At 48.6% G+C, this 23,022-nt stretch overlaps 1 protein-coding gene across 1 annotated transcript in view; it reads left to right on the forward strand.

The window, feature by feature from the left end:
- Window positions 1-23,022, forward strand: part of PNPLA1 (patatin like phospholipase domain containing 1) — a 46,518-nt gene that overhangs the window by 6,723 nt on the left and 16,773 nt on the right. The window contains exons 2-4 of the mRNA XM_030314551.2: window positions 18,499-18,731; window positions 19,864-19,929; window positions 21,128-21,337. Of these exons, the coding sequence (XP_030170411.2) occupies window positions 18,499-18,731; window positions 19,864-19,929; window positions 21,128-21,337 (509 nt within the window). The remainder of the gene's footprint in view (window positions 1-18,498; window positions 18,732-19,863; window positions 19,930-21,127; window positions 21,338-23,022) is intronic.

A 23,022-nucleotide genomic window follows, 5' to 3' on the forward strand; every position in this document is an offset into this window, starting at 1 on the left:
TAACCAGAGGTTTGTCTCTCTTTATTTATTTATTTATTTATTTATTTATTTATTTTTTTGTGTGAGTTTATTTTTGAGACAGGGAGAGAGAACACGAGCAGAGGAAGGACCGAGAGAGAGGGAGAAAGAGAGAATCCCAAGCTGCCGTTGGGTCCATGCTGCCATTGCCAGGCTCGATGGGGGGCTCAGCGGAGGGCTTGAACCCGCACACCGTGAGATCATGACTGGAGCTGAAACCAAGAGTTAGATGCTTTACCAGCAGAGCCACTCAGGTGTCCCTGAGGTTTGTCTCTTTTTTAGAAAATTCTTCAACATGTGGCACGCGGGGCCTCTCTCCTCCGGGTCACATTCCCTCCTCTTGTTGCCAGCCTGTGCTTTCTGCCCTGAGATTGTATGTTTTGTTCCTGGGAAAGCCGAAGCAGCAGGGGGTCCATCTTCTGGAAATGTGTGCCAAGCTCTGTGATAGGACCGATTTGGGGTACGTGAAAGTGTTTGTAAAACCACTTAGCGCAGTGCCTGGTTTTCATTAGTGATGCAGTAAAGGTCTATGTTCATTCATTCATTCATTCATTCAACAAGTGTTTGCTGAGCCTATGCTAGGCTCTACAGAGGACACAGACATATAACATAAAATGAAACTCTGCCTTCACCCTCAAGGAACTTATTTATAGTCTACTCGGACCTAAGGGCAGCAAGCAGGTAGGTATAACACAGGAGAGTTCCAGCTGAATGTCAGAAATTCAAAGGCATAGGAGTGCAGAGGAAGGGGGCAACGTCTCCAGAGATGGCTCGTGGAAGTGGCATCTGAGGTGGTGTCTGAAAGGTGAGGAGAGAGGCACCTGGGTGACTCAGTCTGTTGAGTGTCCTGCTTCAGCTCAGTTCATGACCTCATGGTTCGTGAGTTCAAGCCCCACATCGGGCTCTCTGCTGTCAGCTCAGAACCCTCTTCAGATTCTCTCTCAGCCTCTCCTCCTCTTGTGCTCTCTCAAAAATAAACATTAAAAAAGAAAATGGTGAGGAGAAGTTCCACAGGTAGGAGATAGGTTGGGCAGGAGCCCAGGCTTCTCGTGAGGACCTCAAATTACATCACAACAGTAACACAGCAGGGTGGGGGTAAGGGGGTACCTCCAGGGAGTGGTGAATGGTGCAGGTTGACTGAGGTCAGGGGCCACGTGCAAGTGTCAGAGAAGCGGCTTTGGGCTCAGCAAGAGTTGTCCAAGATGGGAAAGGGCCGCTCCGGAAGAAGGGAGCACCAGCCCTCTGAGAGACCCACCTGCCTGCCCGATTGCTGCTCCCATGGGTCCCCTTTGTTTGGTGCAGTCACAGAGATGACCTGTAGACCCAAGGTCTCCAGATTCCCAGACTGAAATGCGCAGGGAGAAATACTGTTTATGTTATAATCTCATATACATGTAATTAAAAAAAAAAATGATAGAATGCCATACTCTAATGTCATAATTTCAATATTCTCTTCTAGTCATTAAAACAGTCTTCCCCTCAGCTGCACATTCAGGTCACCCGGGGCGCTTTTAAAATGCCCACTGCTCATGGGGCGCCTGGGGTGGCTCAGTCGGTTAAGCGTGCAACTTCGGCTCAGGTCCTGATCTCTCGGTTTGAGAGATCAAACCCCACGTGGGGTTCTGTGCTGACAGCTCAGTGCCTGGAGCCTGCTTCGGATTCTGTGTCTCCCTCTCTCTCCCCCTCTCCGGTTTGTGCTCTGTCTCTCTCTCTCTCTTTTTCTCAAAAATAAAAACAAACGTTAACAAAAAATTTTTTAATGCTCACTGCCTAAAGCAAATTAAATCACCATCCTCCTGGGGCAGGGGCGGAACCCAGGCACCAGTGTCTATCCAACCCCCAGGGGATTCCAGTGTGCAGCCAGGGTTGAGACCCAGAGAACTTTGGAAAACTACCTCCCTAAGACTCTGTGAATGTCTGACCAGGAGGCAGTGGAAATGGCTGGAGCATTTCGTATGGAAACCTGTAAAACGCCCATCACAGTACTGGCCTAATGAAAATTCTCTGTCCGATTATTAATGGGGAATGGCTTTTTCCATTCAATTTCCATCCACTCTAGAACATTTTAGTTATCTCCAAAGGAAACCCAATATCCCTTAGTTGTCACCTCTGAATTCCTACACCACCACCACCCCGCGCCCCCCTCCAAGTGCCTGGCAACCGCTAATCTACTTTCTGTCTCTGTAGATTTGTCTATTCTGGACATTTCCTATCAATGGACTCACACAATGCGTGATCTTTTGTATTTGGCTTCTTTCATTTAGCAGAATGTTTTCAAATGCGTCCATATTGTCACATGTGTGGTTGTTTCATTCTTTCTCTTATCCAATATTCCATTGTGTGGATATAACACGTTTTATTTATTTATGTATTCACCAGGTAATATACATTTGGGTGTTTTTACTTTGGGCTATTATGAATAATGCTGCTATAAAAATATATGTACATTAAAAAAACTTATTAATAACTTTTTTAACAAAAAAAAATTCCAAACATGTTGGAGATAGGACAATATCATGGACACTCACCACCACCACCCCCCCCCCCCCCCGGCCAAGAACCCATCCTGTAACTTCAATAGTTATCAGCATTTACCACCTGGGTTTCGTCCAGAGCCTTCCCACCCAGCTTTGTTTTGTTTTGTAAGTTGCATGTAGCCTCACCAGGCTTTGTTTTTTACATGAACGTCTCAGACCATGTATCTCTGTGCAGAGAAACACTGTGAGTCTGAGGAAGCCCAGGGGCACGGAGGCGGGTGGATCTGCTCACACAGCACAGACTGTGGGGGCAGGCACCTGCTTCAGTGGCTGTTACGCAGCATCTCCTAGTGGGTGAGAGGAGGGACCATGTGCTCATCAGGGGACTTTGTTTTGTCCTCTAAAAGTAATTATCTTCCTGGGGCACCTGGGTGGCTCTGTTGGCTAAGCATCTGATTCTTGGTTTCGGCTCAGGTCACGATCTCAGTTTGTGAGTTTGAGCCCCACGTCGAGCTCTGCTCTGGCAGCGTGTAGAGCCTGCTTGGGATTCTCTCTCCCTCTCCCTCTCCCTGCCCCCCCCCCCACTCAGAGTCTCTCTCTCTCTCTTTCTCTCTCCCTCTCAAAACAAATAAACAAACTTAAAAAAAAAATTTTAAGTAATTATTTTCCAAGCACTGTCATGCTGCCTTCTCAACCCCCAACCTCTGCCCCAGCCCCCACCGTTCCAAACCCCCAAACCACTAAATAAAATATTAAAAGGCTGGGACTCTGGACCAGGGCTAGGATTGGGAGCGTTTCTTTTCAGTCCCACGGTATGGAGTCTCAGAATGAGTCATATCCCTGTGCCTTTGCTCCAGCTGTTCCCTTCTGAGGAATGCCGTCCCTTCTTCTCTCCCCACGTAACGTCTCCCCATCCTCCAAGGCCTACCTCAGACATCACTTCCCCTGAGAGTGAATCCTGGTTTCCTTCTTGCTCCCACAGCCAGAGAATAGCCCTTACCTCAGACGCCAGAATCCTCATGGGAAAGAGCACCTCATTAGGCATCAGGCCCTCTGGATTCTGAGAACCAAAATGTCCTAGAGGCAGATCATCAGCCTAGCTTGCCACACACATTGTTTTCACCTGGTCTTTCACGGTAGGGTTCAGTAAGGAGGGAGGTGGGGTTCAAACCAAAGCTGGTGTGATCCCAAGGTCTAAACTCTCTCCACCCTTCCTTTCCCCCCTGGGCCCAGGAATCCACTCAGCAGTGAGTGACCTTGGACCAGCCATCTTGAGCTTAGCTCAGTGGCTGTACAATGGGAGAGAATCAGGCCTGCCTTCCCCTCTCCACGGCCTGGCTCTGGGAATCACAGTGGTTCCTATGAATGAATGAGCTTTGCCAACTAAGGGGTTGATACTATAGTTGCTTTGGTTGGGATAGCAGAGGCTTCAGCAAGACAGAAGAGCATTGCTCACTTATGTGACCTTTTGCACTCCAGCCTCCCAAAGCTAGTGTGGTGGCTCCACAGAGTTAGGACCAAGCTTCCTTCCACTGTGCTGCCTACAGTCCAGTAGGGCTCCCCATGATGTCTTTATTCCAGCTAGGTGGGGAAGGAAAAGCGGAGGGCACACCTCCTCTCTTTAAGGGCAGGCCTTGGAGGTGACACACATCATGTCACCTTACATCCCATGGATCTGCACTTAGTCACGTGACCATATCTAACTGCAAAGGAAACTGGGAAATGTAGACTTTATTCTGGGAAGCCACGTGTCTGGCTCAAAACCGTAGGTTCAAGTCCCAAGGAAGAAGCGGAGAATGGATGGTGGGGACAATTAGCAGTCTCTGCCACAACGACCATAACTGGAGACATGGCAATGATGGAAAACTCAGTCTCGGCCTGGGACCAAGACCCTGACTCCATAACCACCGGGCCAAGTCCATTTCTGTTGGCTGGGAGGGCCTCAGCTCCGAACCATCAGTAGGCCGCCCTCCGGGCAGCTGAGGGTGTGAGAACCTCAGTCCTGCTACGGGGCCCGGACGGTGCAACACAGCAGCCATTACACCCTCTACCTAAAATGGCCTTCTGGTTTTCTCTGGAGAGATGTCACCTTCTTCCAAGATACCTTCCCATTTTACCCCACTGGATCTCTTTCCATGATCTCTCATTTGCCCATAAAACCTGTCTACCTGTTCTAGCACTTGATGGTAGACGGTCTTAATGATTTCGTTTCGAGGGCTGTGTCTTGTTTCATCAACTAGCTGGTTGAGCAATCTGAGATTTTATGAGTCCCGTGGCTCCACAAACTGCTTGTCAAACAAGAAATGCTTGATAAACTCCCGATGATTGCTGGCTGTCGGCAGGCATGACGTTGAACGCGTTTTTGCAATTTCTATCTTGGAGTCTACCTGACTCTTAGATAAGTTTCTGCATTTATGGAGCTGATTAGACTTATAATACTAGAATTTCATAGAAGGAAGGTCAGCGAGTCCAACTTTTTCATTTTACAGATGATTGTATTTAGACTTCGGGAGAGGAAGTAACTGGTTGGAGGTGGACCTTGCTTTGGCCAATGTTTTCCAAACTGTGTTCCGAAGAACCCCATCGATCTATGAGAATAGGGGAGGTTGAGGGGAGGGAGGAGCCAGGGAACAGGGAGAGGACACACACAGAAGCCCTGGGACCTCCCCGCAGCTTCAAGAAGTATAGTCCCGGGGGCGCCTGGCTGGCTTAGTCGGTTGAGTGTCCGACTTCGGCTCAGGTCATGATCTCACAGTTTGTGGGTTCAAGCCCACATCAGGCTCTGCGCTGACAGCTCGGAGCCTGGAGCCTGCTTCAGATTCTGTGTTTCCCCTCTTTCTCTGCCCCTCCCCCACTGGGCTCTGTCTCTCAAATATAAAGGAACGTTTAAAAAACAATTTTTTTTTGAAGTATACTCCTGCTATTGTCCATTCTTCTTAACATTTCATTTAGAGGAAGGTTCCAATGATTATTTATTTATTTATTTATTTTTAAGTTTGAAAGCCACCGTTTGAGTCTAATCCACTTAGCGTGCAGACAAAGAAGTTGAGGACCAGGATCTGGCTGAATTGCAGTGATAAAATAGACCAGTCATTGATTCATTCCAGGTTCCAGCAGTGAACAAAACAGCCGTCTGCCCTCGTGAAGCTGACCTCGTCTTGATGGAATAAGCCATGAATAACCAAACACATAGAAAAACATCAGCGTGCATGCTCCAAGGAGAAAATAAAGCAGGAGAAGGGTGTGGCAAACGATTCAAGGGTGGATTAAAGGGTGAGGTTTCAGGTGCGCTGGGCTGGTCGGGGGAGGCCTCTCTGAGGTGGAAGGAAGGGAGGAGGAGCCACGTGAGCTCAGAGAAAAGAGTGTTCCAGGCTGAGAGCCCTGAGGAGCAAATGTGCTTGATTCTCAGAAAGGAAGGCCCGCTGTCCTTCTGCACAGGAAGTGGGCTTCCAAAGAGCACATGAGAGCACCAGAGGGACCCTGCCCCACATACATGGCACGGCAGGACCCTTCCACGGAGATGGAGTCCACTACAGGTGTCCTGGTCTCCCTCCCACCTGCCATGCCAGTGACCAAAGGCCTCCTGGGGCCCTGGAGCCAAGGCTGAAGTTATTGTCATTGGCAGGTGGCCAGGTGTGTTCCAGGCGGTGGGCCCACTGGCCCTCAGGGGCCTGTACTGGGAGGACAAGACCACTTTGTGAGAACCTTGGCCCTGGTGACTCCTTTCTTGGGTCAGTTGAGGAACAAGACCCCCGGGGGTGGTGGAGAGTGCGGTTCCCAGGAAGGAGAAGGTTGGGGCTGGCTTTCCGGCTCTGCCACTCATCACTGTGGGTCCTTGGCCGGCCAGTGACCTGCCTCCCCCTTCGGTTTTCCCATCTCTAACTTGGGAGTGCGAGCACATCCTTTAGCCATTACAGTGAGGGAGAAGGAAGTCATGGTGTTCCTGGCACAGTGCCTGGCAAAACAGGTCTTTGATGAAGGCATGTTGAGTGAAGGGGAGAATAAGTAACAAAGAAAATTCTCTTGAAACAGAAAAGCATAGGTGAAGCAGCATTTTTCACATTTCACCGAAGAATGTCCGAATGAACTTATTAAACTTATTGAAACAAAGATTACTACCTGGGTAGCTTCTTTGGTGGAGCATCCAACTGTTGCTTTTGGCTCAGGTCATGATCCCAGGGTCATGGGATCGAGCCCCTTGGGCTCCACGCTGAGCATGGAGACTGCTTGAGAGTCTGTCTGTCTCTCTCTCTCCCTCTCTCTCTCTTTCAACACAAAACAAAACAAAACAAAACCACACACACACAAAGATTACTAGACTCCGACCTTGTCCAATTAATTTTCTTTTGAGAGAGAGAGAGCGTGCGCAAGTAAGCATGAGCAGGGGAGGGGCAGAAGGAGAGAATCTCGAGCAGGCTCCACGCTCAGCACAGCGCCCAACACGGGGCTCGACCCCATAACCCTGGGATCATGACCTGAGCCGAAATCCAGAGTCGGACGCTCGACCGACTGAGCCACCCAGGCACCCTTAATATTTTTAATATTTTAATTGTGAGCTCATCTGTACAACGACTTAGTGGTTTGTTTTTGGTTTTTTTGCAAATTCTGTGTGGCCTGGGCAGTGACAGGACCCAACTGAGCTGGTTTGCCAGGCCCTGGCCAAGCATCCCTGGGTTCTCACCCACTCAGGATCAATTTTCATGGTCATTACTCTGGTAGGCTGTGTCAATGCTAACTGTAAACCACATGTAAGGCAGGCTTGGGGGGCTTTGAATTTTTATGAGAGACTATCTTTTCACCCAGAGCCCTGGGCAGAGATAAGCTACTGACACCTTTCACTGGTCCAGCAGTTATCGGAGTGTCCCGACTTTAAGGGGGGGGGGGGTCTCAGTGCCCCTCACACAGCCCAGGACTACCGCCTCTGCGCCGCCAGTTTCTGGTCTGATAGCTACATTACCAGCTTTCTTCTCATGGCACTGACTTTCAGTTCCTTCCTTTCTTCCCCTTCTTTCTGGTGAGTTCACCTGTGTCTCACAATTTTATTTTACATTCCTGAAGCTGGAAAGGTTCCTGTACTGCTGCAGTGGAAAGTCTCCCCAAAGTTCTTTAAGACCAGAATGAGAACCTCCATTTTTTCCCATGCGTGCCTGTGTATGTGTCTCCGCGGGCATCGCGCTTCCACGCGTGCATATAATGTGCATGTGTCCCAGATGGAACCGGGAGTTCAATCCCGGCTGCTGGGTGCGCTTTTGGAATCAAAATGTCTTCATCAGAAATCATCCCCAGAGTTACTTATCTGCCCAAGATGGCAGCATGTCCCGTAAAAAGTACTCTGCCCTGATTCATGTCTTAGTGTCACGCTATTAACAGCTATTTATCAAGCACTTAGAATGTGCTCAACGCCTTGCATGAGTTATTTACTCTCATCTTGTCACAACCCCACGAGGCAGACACTGTATTTCTACCCATTTTAGAAAGGAGGAAACAGGTATTTGGAGAGATTAGCCAACTTGCCAGGGTTTATACAACAAAACCAAGACTGAGCTCTCTCTTCATTTCTACCTTCTCTGTCCTCGTAAATCATGAGTTTAGGTGTTGCTTTGCAAGCGACTCTACAGCTTTCCTGCCAAACTCTGTGGCTAGGCGATCATCTGCACATTGGTTAAGAAAATGAGATCAAATGACATGATAAGTGCAAAAAGGACTTTTTATAAAATGCTAGAAATGACATCACCGCATGGTGGTTGTAACTTGCGCTACCGTGTTGAGATCAGGATTTTTTAACTCACTCCAAGTAACGTGTTTGATCAACCGAGTGGATAAAAGTTCTTTTCCCCCAGTCTTCTGGACTCTTTTTTTTTTTATTTTTTTTTAAACATTTATTTATTTTTGAGACAGAGGGAGACAGAGCATGGACGGGGGAGGGGCAGAGAGAGAGGGAGACACAGAATCGGAAGCAGGCTCCAGGCTCTGAGCCATCAGCCCAGAGCCCGACGCGGGGCTCAAACTCACGGACCGTGAGATTGTGACCTGAGCTGAAGTCGGACGCTTAACCGACTGAGCCACCCAGACGCCCCTGGACTCTTAAGTTGAAGAGAATTGAATGGCAAATCTGGTAAAACTCTTTGAATATGTTGGTTACACCATAGAAACATCTAACAATTTGCAAAGCAACTCAAGGGGGTGACAGCCTGCAATCCGTTCCCCCCAACATCAGCAGGCATTAACTGAGCCCCTGCTGAGTGGCGGGCACTGTGTGCCTAACAGTCGTGGTCATCTGTGTGTGTGTCCCTTTTTTTTTTTTTTTACTTCAATTATAATAAACTTTTTTTTTTAATGTTTAAATTGTATTTAAATCCAAGTTAGTTAACATACAGTATAATAATGATTTCAGAGTAGAATTTAGTGATTCATCACTTACATATAAACACCCCGTGTTCGGGGCGCCTGGGTGGCTCAGTCGGTTAAGCGCCCGATTATGGCTCAGGTCATGATCTCGCGCTCCGTGAGTTCGAGCCCCGCGTCGGGCTCTGTGCTGACAGCTCAGAGCCTGGAGCCTGTTTCAGATTCTGTGTCTCCCTCTCTCTGACCCTCCCCCGTTCATGCTCTGTCTCTCTCTGTCTCAAAAATAAATAAACGTTAAAAAAATAAATAAATAAATAAATAAACACCCCGTGTTCATCCCAACAAGTGCTCTCCTTAATGCCCGTCACCCATTTAGCCCATCCCCACCCCCACCTCCAGCAATCCTCAGTTTGTTCTCTATATCTAAGAGTCTCTTATGGTTTGCCTCCTTCTCTGTTTTAATCTTATTTTTCCTTCCCTTCTTCTATGTTCATCTGTTTTGTTTCTTTTTTGTTTTAATGTTTTTTATTCATTTTTGGGAGACAGAGAGAGACAGAGCACTAACAGGGCGGGGGCGGGGACGGGGGGAGCCGAGAGAGAGGGAGGCACAGAATCTGAAGCAGGTTCTAGTGTCTTACTGTCAGCACAGAGCTCAACACAGGGCTCAAACCCACAAACTGTGAGATCATGACCTGAACCGAAGTCAGATGCATAACCAACTGAGCCACTCAGGTGCCCCCTGTTTTGTTTCCTAAATTCCACATAGGAGTGAAATCACATGATATTTGTCTTTCTCTGACTGATTTCCCTTTGCATAATACATTCTAGTTCCATCCGTGTTGTTGCAAATGGCAAGATTTCATTCTTTTTGATCATTAAGTAGTATTCTATTGTGTGTGTGTGTGTGTGTGTGTGTGTGTGTGTATACCACATCTTTGTCCATTTATCAGTCAATGGACATTTGGTTTCTTTCCATTTTAATTCTGGAATATTGCTAGATTTACAGAAAAGTTGCTGAGGTTGTACAGATAGTGTGATATGTCCTTCACCCAAGTCCCCCCTAATGTGAGTGTCTTCATAAGTATGATACGCTTGTCAACACTAAGCCATCAACACTGGTACATTATTATAACTATAGATTTTGCCAGTTTTTTCTAGTAATGTCTTTCTTTCTGCCCCAGGATCTAATCTGGGATCCCTCGTGGCATTTGGTGGATCCATTTCTAAACCAATTCTAAACCAATTCTACAGGGAAAACAGGCAAACAAACAATAAACAAACCTCCAGATCAGTTTGACTCCCGTCTGACTCAGGAGTTGACCTGTTGCTCCAGCTCTGCCCTCGTGAAACCACCCTGTAAGGAAGAATCTCCTTCTTGGCCCCAGCTCAGGGCCTGTGCCCATCGATGTGGGGGCAAGAATTAGGACCAGGCTTGACAGAGAAAATTGCCCTGTGGTTTGCTTTCTCACAGCTGGAAAGATTCCTGTCAGTGCAGTAGAAAAGAGGTTCTTTGATCTCCTTCTTCAGCTCATCATTCATTCATTCACTCATTTATTCATTCATTCATTCATTTTTTAAGTTTATTTATTTTGAAAGAAACAGAGAGAGAGAGAGAGAGAGAGAGTGAGTGGGGGAGGGGCGAGGCGGGGGGGGGGGTGGGCAGGGTAGAGAGAATCCCAAGCAGGCTCCACACTGTCAGCGCAGAGCCTGATGGGGGCTCCAACTCAGGAACCTCGAGATTATGACCTAAGCCGAAATCAAGTCGGATGCTTAACCAACTGAGCCACCCGGTCATTCATTTTTTAAAACATGTTTATTAATTCTTTCAGCAAACATTTATTAAGTTCCTACAGTGTGCCAGGTACTGAATTAAGTGCCGAGGGCATAATGGGGAACAAAACAGAAATAGTCCCTACTTATGGAACATTAAATAATTTACTTATTCATTCTTGAATACCTTGAATACTAAGTGTTCAACACTGTGCTAGGCAGTATGGGGGGAAGGATATTCTTAATACAGGCCTTGTCCTCAAGGGATGCAGCTGGCCAGAGACACAGGACAAGCCACTCAAGACAGCCTGATATAAACGGTGTGGACAGTAAGGAGAGACAGAGAGCTAAGAGCGAGGGTGAGCAGGGAGGGCTTCAGGGAGGGGGCCCAGATCTTAAGCTGGACTTAAGGGTGAGGTCTGTATGGTAAAAAAAAAAAAAAAAAAAAAAGATGGGGGTTGGGTTTGGCGCCTGGCTGGCTCAGTCCAAGACCGTGTGGCTCTTGATCTCAGGGTTATGAGTTTGAGCCCCAGGTTGGGTGTAGAGATTATTTTTAAAAAAGTGTGTGTCGAAGGGAAGTAAGCAGGATTGTGTTTACCCAGAAGAGTTGAGACAGACTGCCCCTGAGGAGGGGCTTTGGGTGTGGGGATAGAAGAACATATATTTGAAGGTGTGGTTTGGGATCCGTTGCTCTAAAGGGAGCCTTCCTGTCTCCCGGTGACATCTGAGCCCTCAGGAAGTGTGCCTAAGCTAAGTCCCAGAAAGGCAGATCCCAAGAGCCTTCGTGAGAACCACCCCCTTGCCTCACAGTGGGAAGCAGAGGCTCTGAGAGACAAAGCGGTGGAAAGAACACAGGCTTTGGAGGCCTAGCTTTGCGGCTTTCCAGCTGTGTGCCCTTGAGCAAGTTACTGGTGAGCCTCTGTTTCCTGCGGTATAAAGAGATAACCTTAGTACCTACCTCAAAGGAGTTGTGAAGATTAAATGAGACAATGAGGCCTCAGAGCCCGGCTCAGCACCAGAAAGTGCTAAGTGTCAAACGTGGTAAGTGTCATAAACGAGAACACTGTGGTCTCAAGAGAACTTCAAGACTCCCATGACATAGATTAGACATTTAATGAAAATAAAATGTATGTGGGGAGTTTCAAAAAAAAAAAAAAAAGAAAAGACTCCTATGACATGGATGGTGAGCGGTCTCTCCAAAGTCTCGGACAGCGGGGGCAGTGAATGTCTCCAGTTGGCAGAAATGAACTTGCGTTACCGTGATTTGGAGAGAGGGAGACACAGGTGTTCCTCCGCAGTGGCACCCTAATTTGAACATCTCTTGATGTTTTTTCTGTTTAGCAGAGACTCACTTGGAGGTCTTTTGACCCTGCTCCCCTCCCCACCGCAACACACACAGAAAACAAAACAAAACAAAATACAAAGTAAAACGAAACAAAAACAACTTTTAAGATTAGTGGGTGACAAGTTCACAGCTCTTGCACTACCGTAGGGTCCCCTCAGTAGTGCAAGGAGAGTCTGTAGGGTGGGATAGGCCACAGCCTGGAAAGGGGACAATACTGGTTTCTACCTTGGAGCAAGATCCCAGAGAGACTTCTGGTCCACCACAGAAAACAGTCAGAGAGAAAAGAGCAGAGGCAACGACCCTGAGAACATTCTGAGGTTCCAGAGAACTTTCTAGATACATTCCCTCTCTGCCTGTTTTATCTCCAGTCGATCAGTAGATCCTTCAGTGACAAGTCAGGGAGATTGCGCCTGGATTCTGGGAAGAGGCACACAGGGGCAGGGTGAGGCCCCAGTCCTGGAAAGACCCCCATGGGTACCTTGACAGGAACCCAGGTATGAACCGCAGGAAGGCACTGCTGTTTCCATGGCAACCTGATATAAGCTGATATGAACTTTTAAAGCCAATTTAGTAAACTCTTCGGGCTAGAAAAAGGTCTGTGTGAAAGATTGTTATTATCCGTAGAAGAGTATTGGCTTTGAGGTTTTGTTTTTTTAAGTGCTTACTAGGTCAGAGTGGTTTTGCCTTTGGCAAAAGCCTGTAATGCGTTCAGAACAGAGTAGAAAAATGTGAATTTTCTCACACATTCTAGTTCCAGTTTCTGTTAACATAGACTGTGGCCTATGGGATAACCATCTTTATTCATTTCTCTGTCCATCCAACCATCCAACCATCCAGCCATCCAGCTGGATTTATTGAGTGTCATCTTGATCCTGGGCTCGATTTCTAATTCGTAAAATAAGACGATTTCGTCTGGTTTCGTATTTTGACCTAGGCTCCTAGAATCTTCGGCTGCTTTCAGCAGCCTCCTTCCTAGGGCGGGATGGGGCGATTGGGCAGGGTCTGAGACCCCACTTGGCTTCAACCTAGAACAGCCCTGTTTCTAGCTGTTGTATATATCGGATTTCCGCTTGAGGTTTCTTTTGAATAAAGGCTCCCCGACTGAAAAATCGCTGCCCCAGAAGGTCTCTCTGGATCTTCCAGTGGCCACGCTGCGGCTTCAAGCCAAATCGTTTTTCAATCAATGCCCCTGTCGTGTGGGGTATGGAAATAAAAAGGTGAATAAAACCAGGGTCACTACCCCTCAGGGGCACGCTGTCACTGTGAAGAAACACTGAGATCGCAAGTGCGAATGGGTAAATGACTGTTGTTAAGATAATAGGAATTTTTTATTATTATAGTGCAGTCGGGCAGTCAGGATACACCCACGGGGATAGGCAGCCTATAATTCAGCCTACAATTAGGGACCAGGTAGGAGCTGCACACTCCCAGGTGCTCCGTGCAGGGACTCCGAGAATTGCAGGGCTTTCCTGGGAACGCAGCTCTGCTCGCCGCCGCCTCCCCTGCGGCTGCTGCGCCGCCCGCTTCCCCCCTGCTTACCGCGCCCGCTGCTGGGAAGCACGGCCAGCGGCGGGGAGGGGGGATGGGGGGGCGCCTGGCGGTGATTGGCTGAGCCGAGGTTGTTGCTAGGCTACCAGTCGGCGGGAGACGGGGGGCCGCTCAGTCCCATCCTCCACCGCAGATCTACCCCGCGCCGCCGCAGACCCCATCCGGGCACCCTGTGAAGGAGATCCCCAGCAGTTTAAGTTGTCGGCCGCCACGTGCCCATCTTTCCAGGATTTTTCACTTAGCAAGAGGCCGTGTGGAGGAGGGGAAGAGAAGCGGGTTTATTCTCGGGGCACCTCGGATAAGCTGCTTCTCTCTCTGGACCTCAGTGCCCTCCTTCGATTCCTGAGGTTCATTCATTTATTCATTATCCATGCATGCAATCATGTTTATTAAGTGCCTACCGTGTTCCGGGCACCATATCGGGCGCTAGGGACGAAAGGATAAGCCAGATTGAGACCATCCTTGGTCTCACAAAGAGATGGGGGGGGGGGAGGGGGGAGAGGCATTAGATTTAAGCAAATACATAAGATAAATATATATCTTATTCCTTCCTCCTCAGTGATACTTCTAAGCCCTGCCCCTTTTCCCTACTAAATCTGTAGAGCCCCCCAAGTTGGCAAGAGAGGGAGAGAGTGTGGATAGCAACAGCACTACATTACAGCTGACCTAGCGCCTTACTGCACCCTGAAACAGAGGCACACTGTCCCGTCTCCACAGTGTTTTTACTTTGCTCCTTTGCATCCAAAAGTGAGCCTGAGCCCACCTCGATAAAGATGTGGGGGCAGGGATCATTGTCCCCAGTTCAAATGAGAAAGCTGAAAGCCAGAAACATCAAGAAGACTTCTCCGTGGTCACAAGGAGAATCCCTGGCGTAACTGATAGTGAGCAAGTACTATGTGCAGGCACCTAAAAAGCGATCTGCCTCATCACAACCCAGTAAGGTAGTATTATTCCCATTTTATAGATTCTAAAATTGGGACTGGAAGAACTTATTTGACTTGCCAGTGATGGCCCAGATAGTATGTGGCAAAGCTGGGATTTTAACCACATCTCCCTGGCTCCAAAGCCTGCGCTCTTTCCAAGAAATGGATCTGGTCCTAAAAAGAGTAAAACGACTCTGTGGCTAAGACCCGGAGTAGCTTCCAAATGCCCTTCAAAACCTCCCAGTCCCAAGATCTTATGTATTTATTTTTCTATTGAAATTCTTGGCACGACAGATGCATAAAATTTGGTCAATTGGCCACAGTTATCAATACCGTTGACCCTGTTATCTATCCGTCTCTCTGGGATGACCTTGCCTTCAGGCTTTTACTAGGTAATTAAGTCAAGTAGCTCTTCCCTGGGAGCATCTCCAATGCTTGCTTTTCCTCCCTGTCAGGTTTTTATGTTTCTTTGTTCACATACTGAATAAATATTGAACGCCCATCAAGTGTCGTGGGCACTTGCTTGGTGGGCAAAGGTGAGTATGGCCCATCCCTTGTCCTTGAGGAGTTTCCAGCTTCTAGCAAAGGTTTCTGGAGGGCCTTCCGCAGGCGGGGTGCAGTGATAGGCCTTAGAGAGGCGAGGACCATAAGGATCTTCCCCCAAAGAATCTTCTTCTTGGCTTGGGAGACAGACTGCACTTAGATAATAAAAGGTGCGAAAGGAGGTGGGAGGAAGCAGAAATGAATGTGGCAAGTGTGGGCTGGGGTGGGAGAGCCAACCTTGAGTTTCCTGTGGTGCTGCTTTTAAATCCCATCTTGCTGTGGTCAGTGTGGGATACTGTGTCTCGGAGCCCAGCAGCCTGCAGCTTGGAAGGAGGCCTTTAAATGGGAGAAGGTGCTGGAAAGTACAGAGATAAAGAAGCAAGCTAAATTTATCCCTCCTCCCAGCATCCAGCAATTGCTATGCTTAACACTTGACTCTCTACCAGCAGAGACTTGTTTAACCAGAAGATTAGTCGCTTCTCTCTCGGCTGGGAAAAGAGGGAGAAAGAAGGGAGAGAGAGACAAAGAGAGACAGAGAAAGGGATGGTCAGAGATGTTGACGACAGGGACACACACAGAGAGCCCTCGAAAAGGAAACAAGGAGAGGCAGAGATAAAGGCATCCTTTGCTATACAGTCCCAATGCACAGCAAGAAAGAAGGTTAAACTGGGCACCCGAGTGGGAGAAATCAGACAATCTCCTGTCCCCTCCCTCCCTGGCTACATGATTCTGGCTTGAGCACTGCTGATTTCTAGACAGCGCCATTTTCAGATGTCAGTATATTGGAGAGGTCTATACTATTTCTATTATCTCGGTCACTGCTTTGTTCCTGTCGCCCATCACCACTCATGAAGAGCTGAGAGTAAGCTGTAAATGGATAATACACAAATGCCATGATTCAGATAAGCATTGCAAGATGAAACATGCATGCCTTTGACCTAGCATTCCCACCTCTAGGAATTTATCCTAAAGAAAATAATTAAGAACAAGACATAGGCACGCGTGCACACACACACACACACACACACACACATACACACACACACACAATTAGCATGAGATTCTTCACTGCAGCATTGAAAAGCAAAGAAACATAGAAAAGCATAGAAAAAGCAAAGAAACAAAATAAATAACCGACCCCTACTGGGGACTTCCTCGGTAAATAATGGTACAACCTTACAATAGCTTTCCACGCTGCGTGTAAATTGGGTTATAAACAGGTATTTACTGATGTGGAAAGACATGATTTATTAGGTTTAAAAAAACCAATCAATTACAAAATAATGTATATTATATGACTCCATGTATGTATTCTTATAAGTAGAATACATGTAATAAAATATATAATCCGGGAAGACATAAACTAGATGTTAATCTCTGGTTGGAGGGATCCCAAAACCCTTCAATTTTTATCTTTTTGCTTCTCTGCATTTTTCAAAATTTTTTTTTTTCACGAGGAACATGTGTTTCTTGTGCAATGGGAGCAAATTTTCTTCCAGCAGTCCCAGTGAGCATCTCCTGCCGGGAGTTCAGGTGTGTGGGGGCAAGTTCAACTAGGGGTTCCTGGCCCACAGGCATTGTGGGAAAGGCCACCAACCCATGCAAGGCCACTCAAGCTGCTCATTGAAATGGCATGCCCCCACCCTGGTTTGCCTCCCCATCCTGACTGGTCTTGTGGGCGAGAAGTCTGTGACCTAGCCTCTTGGCGTCCAAATGTGCAGTCACTTCACTACTGGTGAGCTGGCCATCGCCCTCCCTTGAGGGAAAACGCTGTTGGTACAAGTTGTTGGCATATGGTAAAGCCAGCCTTACCAAAACTGCAGGGCCTTCCCACCTGTCAGGAGCACCCTCCCCTGTAAGAGGGTGACAGCTACGATGCTCTGTCGCTCAGGTCAGTCCCTACTACACATATGCAGCTGTGATTCTGGATGTCGGTGGGGGGAGAAAAGAAGGCTGTCACCATAGCAACCCAGCTGGCTCAGCCTCTGGGATCAGTCCAACGCCCAGGGGAAGAAGGTGGGGTTTAGAGTGGGAGCAAACACTGCTTGGCTCTCCGACCTCAGACAAGGCACTTAGCTTCTCTCTGCCTCAGTTTCTACATCTGTAAAACAATGCTAAATCTCTTTATCCTATTCACCTCCAGGATTAATGGGAAATAATCTGAACCGTAAAACATGAGGGTGTAGAGAGTCCCGAGCTTTGGTTTGTCTCCAAATTGTTGTGTGTAACTTTGGGCAAATCACTTAACCTCTCTGTGCCTCAGCCGCTCTATTTGTAAGTAGGAAAATAATATCCACCGCGATAACTCCCCAGATATATTGCCGGGCACCCCCACAAGAATCTAAGAATCTCCACGTTGGAAGGAATCTTAGCACTCACGCAGGAATCTCTTCGATAAGTCCTCTGACTGAGGTACTTGCCCCACCTCTGCTTAATTACCTCCAGGGCCAGAGAGCTCCTGACTGCCCAACTTCCCAAATGCTATTTCTGCTTCCGATTTTGCCAGAGGGTTTGCACAGGGTAGACATTAACAGCAACTGGTGAGTAACAGGTACAGGCCCGGCTCTAGAAGCTTGTGGCTTAGTGGAGTGGGCGCAGTATGGGTTCTGGGGTCTAGGTTAAAATCCGACTTTGTGCACTCGCCAGGGAGTTGACCTTGGGCCAGTTGACCTTGACCGATCTCTCCGAGCCTCGGTCTCCGGATCAGTAAAATGAGGTTGGAAATACCTACCTCATAGTGTTGCTGTGAGAATCGGCAACATTGCAGTTTCTTTTTGAGCTGACAAGGCTAACGTCCCCAGGGGAATTCTGGAGACAGGTTACACCTTTCTCTGCAATCGCCTGAACAACACGTCTGCCCTCCAAACCCCATCTCGCATGGGTAGGTCCTTATGCAACCTGTTCCTCCCAGAAGGAGGGAGAAGGTTCCTCTCCCCATCCCGGAGACCTGGCCTTTGTGCTCCACACCTCAGGGCCTTCTCTCTCTCACGCCTGTACCAGGGGCTATAAAGGGAAGATGACGCAATCGTTTCAAGACAAAGTTCGCCTCAAGGCCAGTGCCCCTTCCCTGCTCACAGATTTAGTGGGCACTAAGCAAGTGTCACAAGGTGTCACTTGGTGAAGGCTTTCCACCGTATCAGTGTTTTAAGAGGAATCTCACCCAGGGCAAAAAGCCCCTAAGACCCCAGAAGAATGCAGTCCGGTGGTAGATTTCCAGATGTGGTGACTGGACGCCGGAGAAAATAGTGCGGGGTAGGAAAGCGGTCCCCTGTCCTCGATATGAAAGGAGGCAGGATGCCTGGGTCTAGTTCTGCCATTGACTAGCCGTGGACTCTCTGGAGCCAGTGACTTCATTCTTCGCGCTTTGTTCTCCTCGTGCACAGAACGACAAGCCGACCCCGGAGACCGGCCCTGCTTCCGAATTCTAGGGTTTCCCATCTGTTGGAGACGGCGTGAGGTGGCATAGTCATCAGCGACCCCTCTTGTCCAAGAGCTGCTGACCGCCGGCTCCTCTCTGCTTCCTCCACAGATGAGTACCTCAGGGTCCTCAATGTAGGTGTGGCCGAGGTGAAGAAATCCTTCCTTGGACCCTTGTCCCCATCTTGCAAGATGGTGCAGATGATGAGGCAGTTTCTGTACAAGGTCCTGCCTGAGGACTCCTACAAGGCCGCCACGGGGAAGCTCCACGTGTCCCTCACTCGGTTCACAGATGGAGAGAGTGTCGTGGTTTCAGAGTACACATCCAAGGAAGAGCTCATCGAGGCAAGGGGCAGGGCCCAGGGTGTGGGGGCGGGGCCCAGGGAGTGGGGCCCAGTTTGTGGAGACGGTCCCCCATTCTGTCGCCTGTCTTCCAACGGCCCTTGATAAAAAGGTTGAATTATCACCCAGTGGGGCATCACTTCGGAAAGGGCACTCTGTCCATTAATATAAATTTCAGTCATGAATGATTACTGTTGGACAGCGCTGTGGGTCTGCCCAATTTTCAGGACAAAAGGGTTAAGGGGCCCCTTCTCCGGGCCCCTCCCTCTGTCCCATGTCTCCACCCCCTTCTCCTCTCCTGAATACAAGGCCCTGCCACCCATCCTCACAGCCCCACACTGGCACGGCCATGATTGTGGCCATGGGGGAATGAATAGGCAGTGGGTGTGGACACCTCCTCCACCTACTTCGTGTCCCCCTGGGTTTATTAGCACTCAGCTCTTCAAGACTTTTCTCTCCAAGCCCTCTTCTATCAGCTCCACTCTTACTCATGCCAACCAGAGCAAACCACAGAAAGCAGGCCTCTGTGCCTTTGCACCTGAGGTGCTCTGCCTGGGATGCCCTTCCCTCCTTCCCAGCTCACTTCACCTGCTTGACAAGACTCTAGCTGCTTTTTCTGGGTACGTTCCATCATCACCAGCCTGCCCCACACTCCTCTGGGTTGGATACTCCTCTTTTGGGGCCACAGTGCCCTGGCTCATCTCCATCGTGGCACCTGTCTCACCATGTACTGTCATTAGTAAATGACATGCTTACTCTCCCTCATTGGGCATTCGTAAGGGTGGGCGTCTCACCCTCCTTTGATTCCAGAGCCTGGACCTGGCCACACATACATGAATGGTTGTTGGGTTCCACTGGATTCGTGGAGACATGGTGCTAGAAGGGACCCTGGAGGTCACTGAGGCGGCTCCCTCTCTTTAAAGCTGGGATATCGGGCCCTGACTACCTAGTAGGGTAACGAGGACCCAGGTAGTTAGGGCCAGGCCAGGAATTGAACTCGAGGCTCTGCTCCCCAGGGCAGTGCGTCTGCCTTGGATTTAAGAAGGGCCAGGATGGTGGTGACCCAGAAGCCTGCTGGTGAGCCCTCCCAGCCCACCCAGCTGCCAGGGTATCTCAGCCCTTTCTCTCCCCACAGGCACTCTACTGCAGCTGCTTTGTCCCCGTGTACTGTGGCCTCATTCCTCCAACTTACCGGGGCGTGGTGAGTGCTTCGGCATGGGAGGGGGTGAGCCAGGACCCAGGGGTGCCTCGGGTCCCTATGGCCCTCATCTGGGAGGGCCCCTGGGTTGGGGGTGGTCTCAGGATTCAGTGGAAAGACCAAGAGTTGGAAAGATTCTTGTGTTTTTCTACTTAGAATTCCCAGTGTAGACGGATTTCTGGGGCTTTGAGATGAACTTCCCCTCCATATATCGGGCTTCACTCTGGACCCACCAACCCATTATTGAGCCTGGCTAGTCAAAACTCCATAGGCTTGCTGGATTTTCTCATACTTGACAGAGAATGTAGGATACAGACCCTGTGACATTGGTACCTGGAACAATGGGGACCTTTAACGTCATCTAGGCTAGTGCATATGAATCACCCAGGGAGGTCTTGTAAAATAATGCAAAATCTGATCCACTAGACCTGGGGCCAGAGACTCTGCACCTCTAACCGGCTTTGGCTGATGCCAGTGCTGCGGGTCCAGGCCCCACACTCCGAGGAGGAGGCTCTAACTCATGCCCCTTCTCATTTTATATAGAAAGAAAATAAGACCCAGGATTCAGCTAGTAGATGGAGCACATATTACATGTCAGCTGGGTACTTCCCAGGCACCCCAGAGAGTTAGAGCCTCAGGATCTGTGGTCCTGTGTTCATAGCTGAGGAAACAGAAGCCCCAGGAGGGAAGGGAAGTGTGGTGGCTGGTGGCTAGGCCATGATCAGGGGTGCCCTGGAGAGTGCTGAGGATACCTGACCTAAAAGAGGGAGGCAGTGTGGACCCACGGCGGTCTGGAGAGACTTGCCCGGACCCACCTTGTGTTCACCTTCTCAAAAGGCCATGGGAACAGGCGCCATCCCAGGGCCCCCTTCATCAGTTGAGTGGTTCAGGTGGGGTAGCCTGGGAGGGGAGGTGTATGGAGGAGCATTTGCTCCTGCTCTATCCAGAGTATGGAAGGCCTTCTCCCCACAGAGGCCTGGGAGCCCCACCTCGGCACCACTGAGATGGCTGTGGGGACACAGTGTAGGGACAGAGCGCTGGGCTGGGAGTTTGGGGGCCACCATGGACACACCACGCACCCACCTGGACCTGGGTCTCAAGGTTTGTCCCAAGGGACCCATTTCCTGGGTGTACTCCTTGGGTGGGGAAGAGGACCTCTGACCCCAGATGAGCATTTATCACTCTTCCTGCCCCCCCATAGCGCTACATCGATGGGGGCTTCACGGGCATGCAGCCCTGCTCCTTCTGGACCGACTCTATCACCATCTCTACCTTCAGCGGGCAGCAGGACATCTGCCCCCGGGACTGCCCCGCCATCTTCCACGACTTCCGCATGTTCAACTGCTCCTTCCAGTTCTCCCTGGAGAACATCGCCAGGATGACCCATGCCTTGTTCCCGCCAGACCTGCTGGTGAGAGGACAGACGTGGAAGGGAGGAGGACTGGGAGAGGGGGGCAGGGACTGGTGGTGAGGCCTGGGAGCCAATGGGGCCCACACAGCTCCATCTACGTCTCCTTAAACTTCCTTCTAAACCTGATTCCTGGCCTTGCCACGAACCAGCTATGTGAATGAGACCCCTAAGTGCTCCCAGTCTCAATTTTCCCCCCCTGTAAAATGAGATATGTCAGAACTGCTGAGAGAAATGTCACCTGAGCATTTCCCCTCTGACATGTAATGTAGGCATCAGCCATGATGGCCCATGGGCCAAATCCAGCCAGCGTCTTGGTTTTTGTTTTTATTTTTAAATTTCCAAAACTGCTCTAAAAAAATAAAGTCTATTTTTTTTTTACTGTTTATTTATTTTTGAGAGAGAGAGAGAGAGCATGAGTGGAGTAGTGGTAGAGAGAGAGGGGGACAGAGGATCCAAAGTGGGCTCTATGCTGACAGCAGAGAACCTGATACAGGGCTCAAACTCATGAACCGTGAGATCATGACCTGAGCCAAGCTGGATGCTTAACCAACTGAGCCACCAGGTGCCCCAAAAATAAAGTTTGTTTTAAAAAATTGTTTTTTTATCACTTACAAAATACATGTCTTTCTTCAGCACAGAAGTGTGATCCTAGAAGCAGGCATCAAGCTTTACTCATTTCTTTGACTATACTCACTGTGTCTACAAAAGGCATTGCTGATAGAAGGTTCTCAGTAATTGTTGTTTGAATGATAACTCCTCTAAGCCAGTTTTGTGACTTATAGTCTAATTATTATTTACAAAACTCACACTCAAAACACTATTATGCTTAGCCAGGCTATGGGTACACAAGATATTTTATTAATCCGATTGATTCTTTGTCCTCCAACTGTTGCATTAGGAATTCTAGCATCTGCCTTATACTAGTTTATCCGTAAAGATTATGTCTACTTAGTTTCATAAAAGCAATCCACACATAGGCAGTTCAAGAAAGATGGAACAAATGCATTGTATTCATCAGAGCCTCTGGAACTCATGTTTCTGCTTACAATCAGAACTTCCATTCTCAAGGTGGCGTGGGTTTTATTCTGGCCTGTGAGCTCAGAATAGGCTTTCCATTTTTAGAGCGTTGTAAAGGAGAAGAGAAGGAAAAGAATAAGAGGAAGGAGAAAGAAGAGAAGAAGAGGAAGAAGAAGAAGAGGATGGAACACAAGAAGAGGAGAAGGAGAGGAGGAGAAGGAGGAAGAAACAGAAGAAGCAGAAAAAGGAGGAGGGGGACAGGGGGAAGAAGGAGGAGATGAAGAAGAAGAAGAAGAAGAAGAAGAAGAAGAAGAAGAAGAAGAAAGAAGAGGAAGAAGAAGAAGAGAAGAAGAAGAAGAAGAAGAAGAAGAAGAAAAGAAAAGAAGGAGGAGGAGGAGGGGAAGGAGGAAGAGGAGGGAGAAGGGAAGCACAAGAGGAGGAGGGAGGAGGAGGGAGGAGAAGGAGAAGAACAAGAAGAACGAGAACTGGAACATAAAGAACAACAAGAAGAGACAGAGACTATCTGTGGTTTCCAAGCCCAAAATATTTACTATCCGGCTCTTTATGAAAAGGCTTTGTGAACAATGTCATGTAATCCTCCAGCATCCTTTGCAGTAGATACTATTATTATTATTATTATTATTATTATTATTATTCCCATTTTAAAG

The sequence above is a fragment of the Lynx canadensis genome, chromosome B2 (genome assembly GCF_007474595.2).
Source record: "Lynx canadensis isolate LIC74 chromosome B2, mLynCan4.pri.v2, whole genome shotgun sequence".
In the NCBI taxonomy this organism is placed as follows: Eukaryota; Metazoa; Chordata; class Mammalia; order Carnivora; family Felidae; genus Lynx; species Lynx canadensis.